This window comes from Paramormyrops kingsleyae, chromosome 15, assembly GCF_048594095.1.
Source record: "Paramormyrops kingsleyae isolate MSU_618 chromosome 15, PKINGS_0.4, whole genome shotgun sequence".
Lineage (NCBI taxonomy): Eukaryota > Metazoa > Chordata > Actinopteri > Osteoglossiformes > Mormyridae > Paramormyrops > Paramormyrops kingsleyae.
In genome coordinates, this window is record NC_132811.1 from 23449793 (window position 1) to 23468869 (window position 19077).

The window sequence follows — 19077 nt, forward strand, 5'->3', positions numbered from 1 at the left end:
TAACTAGAACTCAATCTGAATCTCAGAAGTCAAACCGTGAACGCCGACCTAAGATAACTTGTACGCGTGGGGAAATGAGTCACGCGGCACGTCTGTCAGCTGAAACATAGGGTAACGCTTCAGTCTAAGCCTCGCATGCGCTGTGATAGCATCCTGCATGTTTACACTAGCTGTATACATATATTTAGACAGTAAAAATACATTTAGACAATGATAGACAGTAACAGTAATTATTATTATATAATAAAATACATTTAAAAATAAAGATTTCTTATTAATTATTTTAATATTAATAATAAACCATTAATACATTTAATTATAATAATATCGTCGTGCTGAGCAGGGACGGAACGGAGACAAAGGCGCAGACGTCAGGGTATCGGGGAATACGGGGTTTAATTACAGGTAAGGTAGGCAAAACACAGACGGACAATATAATGACTGGACTGGGGAAACAAACTAAAACCCAGACGAAATACAAAGGACTAATGACAACAACCTGAAACAACTGATCTCACGGGGATTCCACATGAGGTTAACGAGGGGGCGTGGCACACGGAAGGAGCGGACGATTGGGGCAGGACACATTGTTTTTTTTTTTTTAACTTTACATGTTATTTGGATACATTTATGTTCTTACTTTACAAATTACTGTTTTGATAAATGTGCGTAGATGGGTTTAGTACAGTAAATGCTCTTCTTCTTTTATCTGGTTCATTTTGTGTCTAAATGCTAAAAAAAAATTAAAAAAATAAAAATAAAATAGGTGTATTTTTTTGGGGCCGGGAACCAATTGACTGGTATTCCATTATTTCTTATGGGGAAAATTCGATCACAACTCGAACTTTTTAGGATTCGATCCGGAGTTCTGAACGGATTAAATTCGAGTTCTGAGGTACCACTGTATATATTTACTGTGTGTATGTGTGTATGTGTGAGAGCGGGTATACCTTACCTTATGGTGACAAAATGTCCACGTGATGAATACCCATTTTTTTTAAGGGTAAACTTAATTTAATAAAAATCTGTTACTACAATAAAAAAAACAGAAAATGCAAAAACTCTTGTATTTTGCTTGGTTGCTTATGGTTATGGTTAGGGCTGGGTAGGGGTTAAGGTTGTCATAGTTAGCATTAGCATTTTTCCCATAGAAATGAATGAGCGGTCCCCATAAAGATATGTTTATCCGATGTGTGTGTGTGTGTGTGTGTGTGTATACTTACTGCATATATTTATATAAACCACAGTTCTGTGCAATGCATAACAGTATATAGTATCATTGTTTATTTGTTAAGCCAGGGCAATGTTTTGGTTCATTTTGGGAATACATTCAGCACTATATGTAAGCTTCTTTGAAACTTTAATGCCCGAGATTATTACTTAGTATTTCTTAAAAACCAGTCTATTGGTCAGTACTGCCATTGCAATAAAGCACTACAATACAGGATGTAATGTTTCTGTGACTATATGAGTGTCATGAATAGTGTAGGAAAGAGTCGGACTTAAGTGCTCCTACCTCACTAATACTGTATCTTAATAGCCTGCTTCCTTTCCTCTGCTATTTCTCTTGCCTTATCTCCCTCAGTGGAATTAATGTGTTGGAGTGTCCCTGAATATCCCTGGCTTTTGTGACCAAGATAGTCAGTCCCTCTCTCCTTTCAGACACAGTAGATCCCCCTTTTCTCCTGGTTTTGAGTTACATTTTGTGGTTGGTTTTTTTTGTCCCAGGCTAGACATCATCCCTGCTGCCACATCCATAACTTTTTTGCTGTTATTAATTACTGTCGTCTTGCCGGTTGTGTGGATATGATGTTCAGATAGGAGACTTTTATCTATGTTTAATTCATTTTTATCCATATATTTTATTTATGTGTCACCACACTGACTAAAAAATGTGGTACTTTAACCTAAGGTGCTGTGTTGGTCATAGATCAGTTGTGGCTGATATTAGGAACATTCCAGGTATGTTTTTTTCCTAGTTATTTAAAGATTGTATGCAGGTTTTGGCTGGTAACTGAGTACTCAATATGATAACTTGATAGGTCTTGATGTTCTGAATGAAAATAACAATGATTTCTTTAATATTCATCTTGTAGTTGTTCATAAGTTCAACTAACTTCATCATGGTAATATACATGTTTAGGTTTTTTTGTATGTTGTTTGTTGAGTAGCTATAGCCAAACTACAGTCCTGACTGGAAACTTAAACTTAAAGTTTGTTACCGTATTGTTAAAAGTAATGATTATCCGCATATAGTGATCAATGTCACCCAGACAGACGAGATCACTATATAAGCAGTTTCCACTGTAAGTCTTTTTGTTAGCTAGTTGTTTGTTAGTTATTGGGGGATCGATTGCGATCAAAATGGGATGCAGGTTTTTATTTATACTTTACTTAAAGGACCCATCACATATATTTATGATTCTTATTATACCTGGACAGCAGATGGATCTTTCATTTTCCACAGAATACAAAACAATGTACTGTGATCCCACTGATAAGCACTGATTGGTTTCATATTAGATTAAAGTATATTAGGTATAGCCTAGATTGAATTTTCTGATGCAAAAAATTTAATTGATATATTAAAAATGTAAAGGTACAAAAATAATTCCATCTGCTCAATTTTTGCTCCACTACTTCTCTCTTCCTGCACTTCCACTTTACTTCCAAGTTAACACCGGTGTTTGTCGTCAACCAGTCGGCAAGTTCATCCTTGCGGCTCCCCAGTAGTTCCTATTCGAAGGACAATGACGTAGTCTGGAGTAGATACGGCCTGTCAGGAACTACAATCAATTTGAGTTCCCGTGGTATGAACATGACAAAAGTCCCTGGTTCCAGAAAAAGTTTCTGGTTTCAGAAAAAGTTTCTGCAGTGTGAAAGTGCCTTCAGTAAGACATGCCCACATTTCAACATTAATAAAACATGACCACAATTTAACTAAAACATTTTCTGTAAGTTACGCCTCTTGTGTCAGATGAAAAAAACAAAACAAAATGTGAATGCTTGTTATCCGTTTTTTTCCATTTTTGATTTGAGCACAAAACAAGTAGAAAGTAGGATTCATGTGTGCTGGTACTGACTACTCAGCCTGGGCAGGAAGTCGTGCCTAAAGCCAGTTTATTGGCAGCTAGTTCCTTTATTAAAAGCAATACCGCAAATCTAAGAGCAGTATGGTAAAAGTAAAAGCAGTCTGGTACAATTGAAAGCAATGTAGCAAAAGCAATACAGTATTAAAAGCAATATGATAAAATTAAAAGCAAAACGGTAAAACCAAAAACTATAAAGAAAATCATGATTTTTCTTTTTCCTTTATTTTTAATTTATTTTCCTTATTCTTTTATTTTTATTTGTACTTATTTCACTTTGTTATTCAACATTTATTTCCTTATTCTTTTACAGATTTATTCTTTTTATGGCACTCCTGTGACTCCATTCTATTTATGGCGGGGTTTTCATGCGAAATTAAATGGGAATCTTTTCACTTCCTTTCGCTTTGCTCACCAAGGGGACCCAGATTGTCTGGGGCCTGCACCCCTAACCCCCGCGATGTGGACAGGTCAACTGTACATTTCCTGTTGAAATGCCTGACCTAATCATCAGGTTCATATGCGTATTATGATCTACAAATCTACAAGATATAATCTACAGAGTCATGTGATGTTATTGTGAACTCTTCTGCATTCCAGATGAATTTGTGATGCATCTTGACCCTTGAACCTTACTCCCCTTTCATCCTGATTGTCTGCCTTGTCAGTGCAGTCTCTGGAGATGACAACCAAGAGGAAGATCATCGGCCGTCTGGTGCCCTGCCGATGCTTCCGCGGCGAGGAGGAGGTCATCTCCGTGCTGGATTACTCCCACTGCAGCCTGCAGCAGGTGCCCAAGGAGATCTTCAGCTTTGAGCGAACGCTGGAGGAGCTGTACCTGGATGCCAACCAGATAGAGGAGCTGCCCAAGGTGAGGGGGGGGGACAATGGGCTGGGAGTTATTAAAATATTATTGCACAGGATGATCATCCAGGAGATTATTTCCCCCCAACATAACCTTTTTATTATAGTCTGTTATTTTGCCATGATTTTTGTTCCTACTCAGCTCTTATTAAATGCTGTTGAAAGATGATGACGAGGCCATGATTGCTGCCCTGCTTTCCAAAGAAACCTTCATGTTGAAAAGTCACATGTCCTGTCTAGGAATTAGGGAATTAAGGAGGGCAAGAGAAATATGTAAGGAAAAGGCAGTTAAGCGAAGGTTTCTGGGTGGCTGCCGAATGGACTGACATCTTACAGCCACAGAAAATATTAAGAGACCACTCTACATTTTTAAACAAATCTGCATTTTTAAATCCTGGTTTAATCATGGTTCTGCTGGCAGAAGGTTATGCTGAACAGCAGGATGCTTCCAGGTTCAAAATTTCTAAGACAGCAGTACCCAACAACAAGGTGAAGCAGGAGACACTGGGAATAACCAAAAACCAGCTAAGCAGAGGGGAAACTTTCTAATGCCAGAGATGACTGTTAACTTATCTGACAGTTTCTCATGAATCCAAGGATGACATCAAGTGACCGTCAAAAATATTGGGAAACTTTTAGTGCAGGTGTGAAGTGCACTGCTAGGACAGTTCATATCAGGCTTCTAGAAACAGGACCGAAGTCCATTAAGCAAGGAAGAAGCCCTTCATTAATGAGAAACAGAGAAGGTCCAGGGTGCAGTTTGCAAAATGTATTATTCACAGTCGAACACCCATAAATTGAGAAATGAGTGAAACAAAAAATTGTGCTGTGCTCTCTTAATTTTTATCGCAGCTGTATATTCAATACCAAGCAGTGCAGGGGTCGAGCATAAACAGTAAAATGTCCAAATAACCTGAGGAACTTCTTCTTTTCATCAAAATGTAAGAATGTTCAGCAGAAATCATAAAGTTGATAGGTAATTTAGAAAATATGAAGCCGAAGCACAGCTTTGGGGCTCAGTAGGTAGCACTATCGCCTCATACCTCAGATCTAGTGTCTGTGGATCTACAGTACATGTTCTTCCTGTATTATGTTGGGTTTGCTTGTGCTGTCCAAAGACACGCAGTTAATGTGTAAATTTGTATGTACTGATAATGTACTGGCATCCTGTCCAAGGTGGGATGCTTGCTTAATTCAGTAAAAAAAACTGCAAGTTTATTGGTTTCATAACAAAAATCATTACTTTATTCATTTGTTTATATAAAAAAAATCACATTAGACCTGTAGTTCTAAATCATTCAAGTAGTAATAAATTGAAAGACAAATTATTCTGAGTTAATTGACAAGCAGTCTCCTCATTTATTTGTTTATTTTAAGCTTGGATTGGGATTCGGAATCAGAAGGTATTGAATGGATCAGATCAGGGTACCAAAAAAGTGGTTCAGAACTAATTTATATTAATGCTGATTAATTGTATTACATATTAATATGAAATCAAATTAGGAATATGCACAAACTTTACAATACCAGAAACCTGTTCCATATTACCTGTGACTTCTTGAACCCTCTGGATACAGGTCCTGCTGTGAAGTCTCATCTCTCATTTTTGAGTTATGGGTTGAGTGGTGGTTTTGGTTTTCTCTGGCTTTTGATCTCTTGCCTTGATTTTTTCTCTCCCTCTGATTGCATCTGATCTAACTGTGCTTGGCTTCCAACTCTGAGTCTGGATAGCGATTTGGATTTTGGAATTAAACCATGCACCTCAATCTGGGAAAAATCAAAACCTAGCAGTGGTTTGAATTAATATCAATCGAAGGATGTATCAAAATAATATTGCACTGGAGTGCAAGTTCTCTGTTTAAGGTACAGTGGGTATAGAAATGACCCCCCGTCAAAAATTCACATTTTGTGACTTTACAGACAAATGAAACCACAAAAGAATTGAATTTGTCCAGCTTTATTTACTCAATTCAACTGATAATATCAATGTGAAATAAAAAATATCGACAGTCATGAAAAATAATTAAAAATGTAAAACAAGAATGATTGAAATGGATAAAGGATCACTCCTCCCTCCCCCCTGCCCCCACACTCCCAAGAACAGCACTCAATCAGGTAAACTCAATCAGATATAGTCATTCACCTTCTGGATCACACACCAAGGTAATCTGCTCCCAGCTGTGATCCGCTGTAATAATTATGAGTAGTTAAAAAGAGCAGCTGCTCCTGGAACATTCCAGTTGCTATGGGTGAAAAGGCACTTTCAAAAGATCTCTGAGACAATGTTATGCGCAGACACAAATCAGAAGATGGGTACAAAAAGATCTCAAAGACCTTATCTATCCCTAGGAGCATGGTTAAGTCCATAATTAAGAAGTGGAAGGTGTTTGGTACTACCCAACTCCTGCCCGGATCAGTTTGTCTGTCCAAACTGGATGGCAGAGTGTGGAGGAAACTGGTCAGAGAGGCTACCAAATGGCAAATGGCGACTCCGAAGGAGTTACATGACTTCATAGCTAAGAGTGGTCATTGTGTGTATGTGACAGGTGCTCTCCAAATCTGGCTTGTATGAGAGAATTGCAAGGAAAAGCCACTCCTCAAGAAAAGCCGCATTAAGTCTCGTTTGAGGTTTGCCAAGACACTCAAGATTCTGAGGCTAAGTGGACAAAGGTACCACAGTCAGATGAGACCAAGACCAAACTTTTTGGTCTCAGTGCCCAACAGAACATCTGGCTGAAAGCCAATATACCTCAGTGTTCAAAGAACACCATGCCTGCAGTAATGCATGGGGGGGGATAGCGTCCTGCTGTGGGGGTGTTTCACTGCTGTTGGGACTGAAGTACTTGGCAGGATAGAAGGGGAAACGGATGCGGCAAAATTCCATCACGTTCTTGCAGAAAACCTGCTGCCCCCTGTCAGAAAATGTGAAGGTGGGAAGATATTTCACCTTTCAACATGGCAACGACCCGAAGCACACCGCCATATTGACCAGAGGCTGAAGGAGAAAAAGAGGATTGTCCCTGCATGGCCTAGTCAGAGCCCAGACCTAATCCCCACTGAAAGTATGTGGACTGACTTGAAGATTGCAGGCCACCAACAGGCACCATCCAATCTGACTGAGCTACTCTAAGTGGGCAAATACTGCTCTGTGTGTTAAGGTGGTAGAGAAATGTCTGAACAGACTCTGTTAAAAGCAAAAGTAGCTCAAGGTATTGATGCAGGGGGGTGATCCTTTTTCAGTCTCAATTATTCTTGTTTTTTATTCAGGATTATTTTTCAGGACAGGTGCTATTTCTGTTGTGTTTTCATTTCAGACTGTAAAGTGACAAAAATTATTTTTGTTGACAGGGGGTGATCCTTTTCTGTATCCATTGCACACTGTACAATTTCCATCCATCCATTTTCTGTGCCCGCTTGTCCTATTCAGTGTCACAGAGGGTCTGGAGCCAATCACAAAAGCGATGGGCACAAAGCAGGGGAACAACCCAGGATGGGCTGCCAACCCTTTGCAATAAAACAATTTCCTTTGGATGTTTTTAGAAATTTTCTTGTGCTCTGGTATCATTATCAATTAGCTCAATTTCTGGGTGCAGTTTCACAACAGGATGTTGTTTAGAGACTCCCAAGATGCATGTTAGATACAGTTGCAGAGTGATTATATTTTTCCACTACCAGGATAATGACAATAAACCATCCTTTAATGGTCTTTCGACCTCTGTTTAAGTGGATCTCTCTCTCTTTTATAGCAACTGTTTAACTGTCAAGCGCTCCGAAAACTGAGTATTCCCGACAATGACCTCTCCAACCTGCCAACCACCATCGCTAGCCTTGTAAACTTGAGGGAGTTAGACATCAGTAAAAATGGTAAGAACTTGAAAACTATACAGCTGTTTAAACTGGTTCATGGATCAAGGGTTTATGGACCAATCATCCCCTCTAGTCCAGTTTAATTCAATACAATATGTATTTGATCAGCAGTATTACCGTGTTTATTTCTAAACTAATTTACTGCAAGGATATTTATTTGTAACACTATATGTGCATATAGCCTATATTCCTGAAGCCTGCTGCCATTGCTGCATTGTAATGCCTTATATTGTGTTTAGGTATTCAAGAGTTCCCCGATAACATTAAATGCTGTAAATGCCTAACAGTTGTGGAAGCCAGCGTCAATCCAATTACCAAGTAAGTGAACGAGCACCAGGATGTTTCTGGAAGTATGCTGAGGGACTGATCTGCAGCGAGTGCTTTCCTCTTGGATGACCCTGCTCACTGAACGCACGTTAAAAGGCCATGCATTATTAAAAATTACAAAATAACGACAGGCGTATGAACACAGTGCATTAAATATTGAATTGGCTCCTCTTACTAGTAGTTATAATGGAATTGGAGATTTGTGTTTGCTGTAATTGTGCAGGACAGAGGGGCAGAGACATATTTTTAAGCATAAATTCAGAGCTAATCCACCATGAGGCTTTGGGAAATGGGCCTGTGTTTTGTAAGGAGACCTTGGTGGTGTTCCGCCGGTGCCTGGCACTCAGAGAGCTGTGTGGGATTAGGACAGTCTGGCGTCGCTTGTGGCCTCTAAGGGGAAACTCGCCACCCTGACCATCGCCTCTCCCTCAGGCTCCCGGACGGTTTCACGCAGCTCCTCAACCTGACGCAGCTCTTCTTAAACGATGCCTTTCTGGAATACCTCCCGGCCAACTTCGGGAGGTGAGAGCCGCTCGTGGGGTCTGGCGCTGCTCCCTGGCTTACGGCGCTGTAGGCGGATGGGTCCACCGTCCTCTAGGGGGCCTCAGAGTGACAGGCATATTTTAGCGTTACATCCTGAAACACCTTACAGTTGTGTTGTAATCAAAAGTAATGGGCACCGTTATTCGGCAGAGGTTGGTACTAAATTAATTGAGTGATGTCGTTCCACTGAATGAGGTATGATTCTTTACCCGGAAAGAAACCCATTGTTATTTACACAGCACTACTTGGATCAGATTGTTTTGTTGCTGGTAAGCAGACCATGAAATGTAAGTTGCATTTGCTCCGTTAATGGCTGCGCTGAAAAAGTACCTGTTTGCAACTTTTTTGATGTTTACTTTTTCATCTCAAATGCCTTTTCAGACTATCAAAGTTACGCATTCTGGAGCTACGGGAGAATCACCTAAAAACGTTGCCAAAGTGAGTGCTGATGTTCGTCCTGAGAACGTAATGTCATTCCTCTGCTGAAAATAACTACAATGCACAACCAAATGTTTTTTTCTGGGGAGTGGTGGGTGGGACCTGCTCTGGCAAAATAAACAAATAAAGGTTCTTCTTTTTCTAAATGACAAAAAACAGATGCAGGTCAGCATAAACACAATTAAGTCAGAATCAATACACTTAATGGATCGTTTTCTACTAACTAAGTAACCCTTTTAAAATTATGATTCTTGTTTAAGTATTAATTTAATAGATCTCCTTTCTTCACTGACTAGGGGAACATTTAGGCTACATCCACACTGCTATGTTTGTGTTTAAAAATGCACACATTAATCTTCCTTTTTGCCCTACGTCCACACCATCCTGTAGTTTTCAACCTCCGAAAATGAAAGCCATATATTTCTGAAAAAAAAAAAATATTAGTGAAAAATGGTGAGTGTGTCTGAAATCACACTTTTCTGCTATGTAGCAGGCGAAATACAGTATGCGACATGAGCAGTATGTCTGAATCTTCAGTATGAATGAGACTGTTGGCAAATGGTGCCCAGATGACATAATATATTCTGTGATGGTTGCTAAGCTATTCTTCAAGACCAACGGAGCAGCAAAGAACATTGCTTGCTTAGACTTGTCTGTGACGATCGTGGAGGAAGTGTCCTTTCTGTACAGATGTAAGTAGAAAACAATGCTGAGTTACAATAGTAGACTTGAATATATTTATTTTTTGTTGGGGGTCAAGCTATGCCATTAGAAAACATCCAAATTAGATAACATGCATAATGGCAACCGCGGTGTGTCTGAGTCCATGCATACTGTTGTGCATGAACTTGGTATACAGGGGAGGGATTAAGTTTCGGCCCTGGATTTTGGGATCATGGGAAGTATTTTGCCGAATGGCAAATACATTAAAAACAGATTCTAAAAGCTCCCTAACTGGAATTGAATCATCACGTGGCCCTTCCCTCAATTGATCCTGCTGGTTACAACTTCTCCTTGTTTGAACTGGTCATACTACACAAAGTAAACAGTAAGGATGGGTGATACTACTGGTTTTCTTTTTGATTTGACTCAATCCAATACCAAGCTTGGTATCATAGGTACTGATCTCAGTACTGATATGCATTTTAACCCTGATGATACATTTTGTTGTCGGGGCAGGGGGGCACCGGCGGGTGGATCGTTCCATTTCCCTAATCACTAGTGTCTGAGCCCCTGAAAGTCTTCCCCTGTTTCTCTTGCAGCTGCTTTCAATGGTACGTTCCCTGTTGCTGATCTGTATACAGCTACATAGCATGTTACAGTGTAACTGCTGCATATTTGTGCAAAAAGATTTTTTGCCAGTCTCTATTGTTGTTTACGTTGATGGGCGGGTGCCCAGGATTGGCTAGTAGCTATGTGATATACATTTTTGCTCATTTCAGTCAGGATGGACCCACTTTCATAACTTTTTGAGGTGGAAACACCTGTCTGGATGAATTTCATTTTCTGTTTTTAAACAAAAACATAGCAGTGTGAATCAGTGTTAATTTTGTTGACGAGAAATTTTTGTCATAGTTATCGTCAACTACCTTTATTTTCAAACGAGACGATAACTAAATAAAAATGGCCTAAGACTATGATAAAGTGTATTGACCCTTTCATCAATGAATAAAAACGAGACAAAAACGTTTTCCAGAGACAAGATACATTCATAACTAATGTAGTTTGCGTAAGGTATGGGTATTCAACTAAAATTTAAAGAGGTCCAGTTAGAGAAAATTTCTCTAGAAGATCGTAATGTCTAACTATTTAGTTTGATATATTTAAGTAGCCTATTAGTTGTACCAACATTGCAGTATCAAATTAACTCAGTACAGATCAAAACCTTTTGCTTTTGAAAGCATGTGTCTGGCCAGATGCTTGATATTTGGCAACCCTGAAAACGTACATTTTTTGTTTCACCCGAGTTGATTTATATATCAAATAACATTACTTTATTGCTAAAAACCGGAAACTTCAGCAAACATGAAATCACCAATAAACTACATCTACAAATATCCATCCATTTTCCAACCTGCTTATCCTACTGGGCTGCAGGGGGTCTGGAGCCTATCCCGGAAGCAATGGGCACGAGGCAGGGAACAACCCTGGATGGGGGGCCAGCCCATTGCAGGGCACACGCACACACCATTCACTCATACAAGCACACCTATGGGCAATTTAGTAGCTCCAATTAGCCTCAGCATGTCTTTGGACTGGGGGGGGGGGAAACCAGAGTACCCGGAGGAAACCCCACAACAACACGAGGAGGACACGCAAACTCCACACACATATGTGACCCAGGCGGAGACTTGAACCCAGGTCCCAGGCAACAGTGCTAACAGTGCACCACCATGCCACCCCTCTACAAATATTTATTTTATTATTTTTATTTTAATATTCAGAGAGAGCAGGCCTGGTGGCATTATAGCCTATGCACTTTTTTTAAGTGATTTTATTTTTGCACTAATGGCACTACTGATTTTACAGTACTCAGTTTCCGGGTAAATAAACATATGTTTATGTTTCAAATAAGAGTGAAATCTGTATCTTTGGATACTGCACAGTCGGACCTTAACACCATTCCTTAACATTGGTTTCATTTCATCTTGGTGAGCATAATGACTTTCAGAAATCGAAGAAATCGAACATTACACTTTGCACTTTTAATTTTAGTCGACTAAATCAACTGAGGTTTTAGTCGACTGTAATCTTATGATATTTAGTCAACTAAAACTAGACTAAAACTAAAATAATTTGCATGGCTAAATTATGACTAAAACTAGATTACATTTTAGTCAAAAGACTATGACTAAAACTAAATAAAAATTGCTGTCAAAATTAACACTGGTGTGGACATAGCCTTAAATATGCTGTATATACATACACAGATTACAGAGTCCATCACTGTGAATATTTACCCCCCCAGATCATCCGACATGAATTATATTCCAGACACTTGTCACTGTCCCCCCAGTGCATCCTACGCACCCTTGATATATGGAAAGCTGTTTTCTCACCCATAGAGGTAGCGGGGCCATGAAATATAGCTGTTAATATATACACACACTGACAACCTCGCACCCAGTAAGCATATATAGCGGGTCTGAATCATTAAAGCAGAAGCGGGTGCAAACCATTCCCCAGGAGCGCCAAGGCTTCATCATTCTCCCAGCAGCATCTGGGGAAATTGGCCCTGAATGCACATTTGTCACAATAATCTGCAGATGCGGATAGTCTTCATGGAAGGGGATTTATTTGATGTACCATGCGCCAGTTTGCTTGCTTACTGAAGGACGTCTTCCTGCGATGTGCTGTAGTATGAGGCTGAGTGCCCAGTTACGTCCATGTCTTCATCGTTGGCCAGGCTCATGGGACTTGTGTGAGAAGTGAAGGTGATCAGTCCCCCCTAACAGGAGACATACTTCAGAGTTCAGCGTCTCCTCCATCATCCAGGCTTTACCCCTGACGTTTGGGTAAAGCTTTATCGGCCAATGGGGCAGAAGTGGCGCTCAGTGAAATGTGTTACACAGGAAGTAGCTCTGTGGGGAAACACACACCTGCAGCGTCACATGAAATGCTGTCCTCTGGATTCCAAACTATAATTATGTCCCTTGGGAAGATGGCATATAATTTACAACAGAGGAAATACTGCCAAAGTGAAATGGGTATTCTTTGAACCCATATGGAATTACTGAGTGGTTTTTAGCTGAGATGATGTTTCTCTGTGTTTGTGTGCAATGTGTTGTGTCATTACTGCCTCATTGAGTTTCATAAATAATGGTGTATGGTTGGGTCCGCAGCCATTTAGGGAGAAGCTTCTGAGATCAATGCATACTGAAATCTCCTTAGGGAGCTAATGAATCTGTTTCCATGGAGCTCTTGATATCCAGTAACAAACCAGCTGCTAATTGCTCTATCTCCCAGCTGGAATTTAGCATAACAGAAAACAGATGTGACCAAGTACTCTAAAGCAGTGTTTCTCAATCTGCTCCTCAAGGACCCATAGCTGGTCCATGTTTTTGCTCCCTCCAAGCTCCCTGCCCGACACTCCACATTTTTGCTCCCTCCTAGCTTCCGGTAAGGAGCAAAAACATGGACTGTCTGTACATCCCCAAGGACCGATTGGGAAACAGTGCTCTAAAGGGACGGTCAGACCCAAGAATCCAGTCAGTGCCTCGGTTGAATCTTAATAATGTCTTAATAGCAATATTCTGACAGAACATCAGTAATATGACTTTTTAAAACAAAGGGATATACAATATAAGCAGTCATTAATTGAATGAAACCAAAACTTGAGTGGTTTTTCTGTGTGTCTCCCTTAGTCATTTGTTCATTTTTGAATGGTGTTACTTTAAGACTGAAAATTTGCATTTTTTTCCTCTAGTTTCTCTACTTTAGATGAAGGCCTGTGGTCTTCATGCATGCTATGGCTCACCTAAGGGCATCAGCAGCATTATAAAACCTAATTGGCTCCTCCAGGTTTTTTTGGGGGGGTGGGGGGATTAGTTTTGGCCATTTGTGACATTTTGTCTTAGCTGGGACCTAAAATCCTTTCTTGTTCCCTGCAGGTCAATACACAGACTTACACAGCTGGAGCGATTAGATTTGGGAAGCAATGAATTTTCTGATCTGGTAAGGAAAAGCGTCGGTAATGCAATTAGCAGTGCCCTGTATGCTTTGGCGACCAAGCCGACCTACAAGAAGGGCTCTAAGGTTGCAGCCTTAGATCCCTCCTTAGATCGTCACACTGTTTCACCCCACAATAGAAATACAATTTAGAAAGTTTATTCTTTGAAAGCCAACAGGGTGTTCAGTGCTGAACAGATGTTAATTGGCTGGAGGATGTGAAATAAACAATGGCAGGGAATTTATCAAGTATCCCCCCCCCATGCCACTTGGGGGTAGGCGATGAAGGATTAATTAACTGGGCATCCCAGTCAATCGTTGAGCTCATACTCAGCACATTGCTGGTTTTTCTGGGAAAAGCACAGAGCTGTAACATCAGATTTATTCTGAACTCTGGATTAGAGAACGTTTAGCTTAAGAACTGTGTACCGGATCTTGTGTTTTGCACAAGATTACTTCAAGTGTTGTACTTGCATTGCCCTGGGGAGAGTGGTGCAGGCATTTATGTAGAGGCTAGGGCTGCATTTCAGGATTGTCTTCCACCCAATTCTGCACAGGTTAACGAGCATGAAGCTCATTAAGTACAGTTGCAGCGAATGGACTTAGTGTGGATGCAGATTGTAGCCAAAACCCATGGCTGAGGCAGTGATCCAGTCACTTCTGCCATAATGAGATGTACAGGTGTGCATCAGTGTCAGATACCGAGAAAATCATTCCAGGATCTTGGTTCTTTGTTGGAAAACGCATGGTGGCAGTCAGGACACCCGTGGATCCCCTGTCTGAATTTCATAACCAGCAGTGCCACTTCAGCACATCTCCATTTGCCCTTTTCCTTTTATTAGTTTTATTCATTTTAGATCTTGCACTGCCCTCCGGCAGGCTGTGCTTCTGTGAGCCCTTCAGTGCGGTAAAGAGCAAGAGTTTTCATTCTCCGGGCCCGCAAGCCGTATGTGTTTTTTTCCAGCCCGTAAAATGGGCCTGCTTCCACTCTTTCTTTTCCTTTTAAAACTGCCGAGATGGCATTTGTTGTGGCAGGTTGGGGATGTTATCAGTAATAATTTGGCTTCCCTGCTGCTTCAAAAATCCATCCATTTTTTCACAATTTACTCTCTTTAACGATCCTAAACTGATGTTTCTGAGGGTTTGTTTTGTAGTTCTGCTACCTTTTCTTTCTATCTAGAAACTGATACTTGAGGCGTTATTTCCATAGCCTTTCAATGTCAAAATGAATCTTCTTCTCTCTCATCAGCTGCACAGCAGTTTAACGGTTTGCTTAGCCAATGTAAACAGGGTTGCCATCTCTTGCACATCTGGCATGACACTCACGCTTTCAGACACACACAAGAAATTTTATGGCAAATCCATACTATTCCATTATAAACTTAAAATTAGCTGCAGCGCTGGAGTAGGTTCCAAACCCTACAGACTATTTTCAAGGTAATAGAACTCTTACATACATGTAAATGTGTGTATAGCCTTGTGTCAAATTGAAAATCTCACTCTAGCCAGCTGTCCAAAGTTGGCAACCCTGTATAAATTATGCAATTAAAATTCTATGTACAATAAATATTAACGTGTTGAAATGGTAATATGGATTGAAAAATTTGTCTTTGTCATACAATAATAATATAATAATAATTTCATTAGAGAAAAATAATTTTAAAATGGTTCACAACTGCAGTGAATATTACCTTTTTCTGTTTCAGCCATCTGAAGTGTGAAATTGTACTATACTTTACATGTGATATTGTCAGTTGCTCTGAAAATCCAATAATTTAGTCACAGCAATGTAATTATACATTTAACAGATGACTTTCCCCCTTACAATACACCAAGCCTCTAATCTATTACACCCTTCAGTCACAGACCAAACCTTAACTCTTTATGTATTTGCACTAGTTACATAACAGTGTAGATTTGTGATGAAAGGCAACAATGAAGAAATAAGTACCAAGGCAACGACAAAGGACAAGATGTGCTTCTGCACAGGAAGTCGACAGCTTAAGCCAAGCGTTTAATCTGTTTCCAACGAGAACAGGAGGCATTGAGTGGTTACCAAGGACTGTCACGTTCTCTGTTGTTTCACAAAGAATCAAAAAGTAACTAGGAAAATAGTGGAACTCATCACTGTTGACAAATAAATAAATTACAAGAAATATCCTTCACATTGCATTTAAAGTATCCTTAACACACGGTGTAATTTGTGTCCAAAGTGAAACCAGAGTTCGTGCTTTCATAATTTAATAGTGATTTCTGTTTTTGTATTCAGATTTGAATGATTTTATAAACATTCTTGTAAATTTACCCAGGCCCACAAAGTTGTTTGACTGGTTCAGTCAAAGATCATTCAATTCTGTAGAAAGTAAAATAGTTATTTCTTCAGATTTCTGTATGAAGGCACTGGCTTCATTGTAACAGATATCATTTATCCTCACACACACATGAACACACACACACACTGGTTTGTAATTATATGTTTGTGGGGATTCACCGTTTCTTTCTGTAGGAAAACTCTAATCCCAACATAATCCTTAACCCCCCACCCAGCCCTAACCTAAACCATAAGTAACCAAACAAAGTACAATACTTTTTTTTAGTTTTTTGATTGCATTGACAGATCTTTGTGGGGACCTGAAAAAATGGTCCCCACAATGTCAAAATAACAGGTTTTTATTACATTATGAGGAACATTGTAATATAAATATAATCCACACATACACACCTATACACAGGTCTTCATTGTTGTTTAATACCTAGACAAAATATTTGAATTGTTGAAAATCTTTTAAAGTTAAGAGAAATAAAATAAAAATGTCAACACTTTATGATAAATACTGGAGCTGACATTTCAACTCCCTCTGCAAAGAGCGCACTTATCTAAATTGCCTTTGTGCTAGACACCTGCTTTCTGTTTTAGCCAGAGGTCCTGGAGCAGATACACAATCTTAAAGAACTGTGGATGGACAATAACTCACTGCAGACAATGCCTGGGGTAAGTAGCTCACTCTATCTCACCCTGCCAGTGAAATTTATATCACAGTGCTTCATGTAAGGAATCTATGCATCATGACATAAAGAAGACCTGTTATGCTTTTCCGGTTTATCCCTTTCCTTTAGTGTGTTATATAGCTTTATGTGCATGTGAATGGTCTTAAGGCCCAAAGTACACTCCAAAAGGAGTAACTCTGACCACAGAAACCACTCTTCTCTAATTAGCCTGAATCGCCTTGTTGGAATTATAGCTCTTACTTCCGTGACATGATGAGGTCACCTTGTAGCATAATTCTTATTGGCAGGTGGAGCAAGTTGACTAATGTGGAATGCTGACCAATCAGAGGACACTGGGCTCATCAGGGGTAGGGCTTAAAGCTCTAACAGAGCATTTCAATCAGTGGGTAAATAGAGATGTAAAGTATGAGAAAAATAATCTCTTTTTGGAACACTGAAGTATATATAAATCTATTCTAGTACTTAGACCCCAAAAATCTAATTATGATCAATGAAAATGAGCATAATAAGTCCGCTTTAAAATGCTGAAACATTCAATGTGTTCATGTCCTGGTGTTTTTCAGTCATAACAGTCATAAGTGAGCTGTTGCCTCTCTCAGCCTCACAGACCATTCATGCTGAGCTCTCCTGCTACTTACCCCTCTGAGACTTTTCCCTTTTCTTGCCCCTAAAGTCTGTAGGAAAGTTGAGACAGCTAAGGTACCTGGACTTATCGAAGAACAGGATCGAGACGCTGGACACAGAAATATCCGGGTGCGAGTCCTTGGAAGACCTCCTTCTGTCCTCCAATATGTTGCAGCAGTTGCCTGAATCCATAGGTGAGGTCTGGGCAGCTCAGTGGTGTCCATTACACTATGCCCTCATTCACATTTATGGTATTAATCAATTAATAAATGGCCACCTAGGTCTTTTCCCTGCACAAGATTACCTTCTGAATTGATCATTTGAGAAAGCTACTAAAATGCCTGATTAATTCCATAATGAGTCCATTAATCTTTCATCACTTTATTGTAGCTATCTGAGAACATATTTCCCAGCGTAATTTGTAACTGTGACATCTATCTTGCTGAGGTCATTGCCCTTCTGCTACTACTGCAGTGTTTCTCAATCTTATCTAAGCCACGATTTTTATGTATTGACCATTTAATTACATCTGACCATCTTATACAAATGTGGTAGTTAAAATGAATTGTATCCTAAATACATCTTAAAAGAAAAGCAACTGTATAAAAATGTGCTATAAGTGTATTGAAGTACTTCATTACTTCACCAAATTAAATTGTTTAATTTAAAATCCATTGTGCTAAAACTGAAATCAAATCCAAAACTGAAATCAAATGAAAAAGTGTCCAAAAATCTACAGCACAATTGGACATGTTTGGATGCCTGGAAACCTGCCTGTTATTGCTGAGAAAATAATATCATGTTATCTATCTCTCTGGTAACATAATTTGCTGTGTGCAGTCTTTGTTGATGAGGACATATTTAATTTTCTGTGCACTAATGACTGCCAAAGAGATGAGACCACAGGACTAATACCAATGGGAGGAACCCAAAAATCTACTGTTGATTTTGCCAAATCTAAGGACAGTCTTTCATTGTTACTACAGCGACAGCTGTTCCAAAGCACATCACCCTTTGTGGAAAGATACAATTTTATTATTCTCCCCTAAACTCATTTCCAGTTAGCTCCCAGCCTGTGACGCGGTGCTCTGGTATCAGTAAAGTGTTCCCTGACTTACCCGAAGCTTTGGTTCATGATTTCCTTCAGCTGGCTGCAGAGTGAAGAGATTTAATGCTTTAAAATAGTGAGAGGGTTTGGGTTTTTCACTTTATTTAAACAAATAAAAATCAATCCGTTCATCATCCAAACACTTATCCAGGACAGGGGGCCTTCCTAGGTTGGGTGCATGGTTCGAATTACGGGGGGTACTGTACCCCCCGATCAAGACCAGACCCCCCCAAAGAGACAAAAATAGCAGTTTGGGGGGGTCTTAACATTTTTCTTTTGTTGTAAAAAAAAAAAAAAGATAACCTTACCGTGCAGGAAAATTTTATGTAAAACGATATCAGACACCCCTAATGTGGACCGTACCATTTTAACCACCTCGGCGCTAGAAGCAGCCAGTCGGTTGCGTCATTCATTCCCATTGAGTGACCTGTTCATTGTGTTCATCTGTCATGGTGCTGTTTGTCGTGCATTGGTAAATGTAAGTAGCCAGCAGAAGTCTAGCCTGTTGAAAATGTGTTATTTTACAACCTTCATTTATTC

General features: G+C 39.7%; 1 protein-coding gene across 14 annotated transcripts in view; it reads left to right on the plus strand.

The window, feature by feature from the left end:
* Positions 1-19077, plus strand: part of lrrc7 (leucine rich repeat containing 7) — a 181499-nt gene that overhangs the window by 117732 nt on the left and 44690 nt on the right. For 13 of the 14 annotated variants that reach the window (XR_011982663.1, XR_011982664.1, XM_072699695.1 and 10 more), the window contains 8 exons: positions 3758-3960; positions 7700-7817; positions 8060-8138; positions 8580-8669; positions 9072-9128; positions 13739-13802; positions 16714-16788; positions 17479-17623. Coding sequence is in view for 12 of the 14 variants with exons in the window: in XM_072699699.1 (XP_072555800.1) it covers positions 3758-3960; positions 7700-7817; positions 8060-8138; positions 8580-8669; positions 9072-9128; positions 13739-13802; positions 16714-16788; positions 17479-17623 (831 nt within the window). In the remaining 2 variants the exon portion in view is untranslated. The remainder of the gene's footprint in view (positions 1-3757; positions 3961-7699; positions 7818-8059; positions 8139-8579; positions 8670-9071; positions 9129-13738; positions 13803-16713; positions 16789-17478; positions 17624-19077) is intronic. The other variant, XM_072699696.1, reaches the window with a different exon arrangement.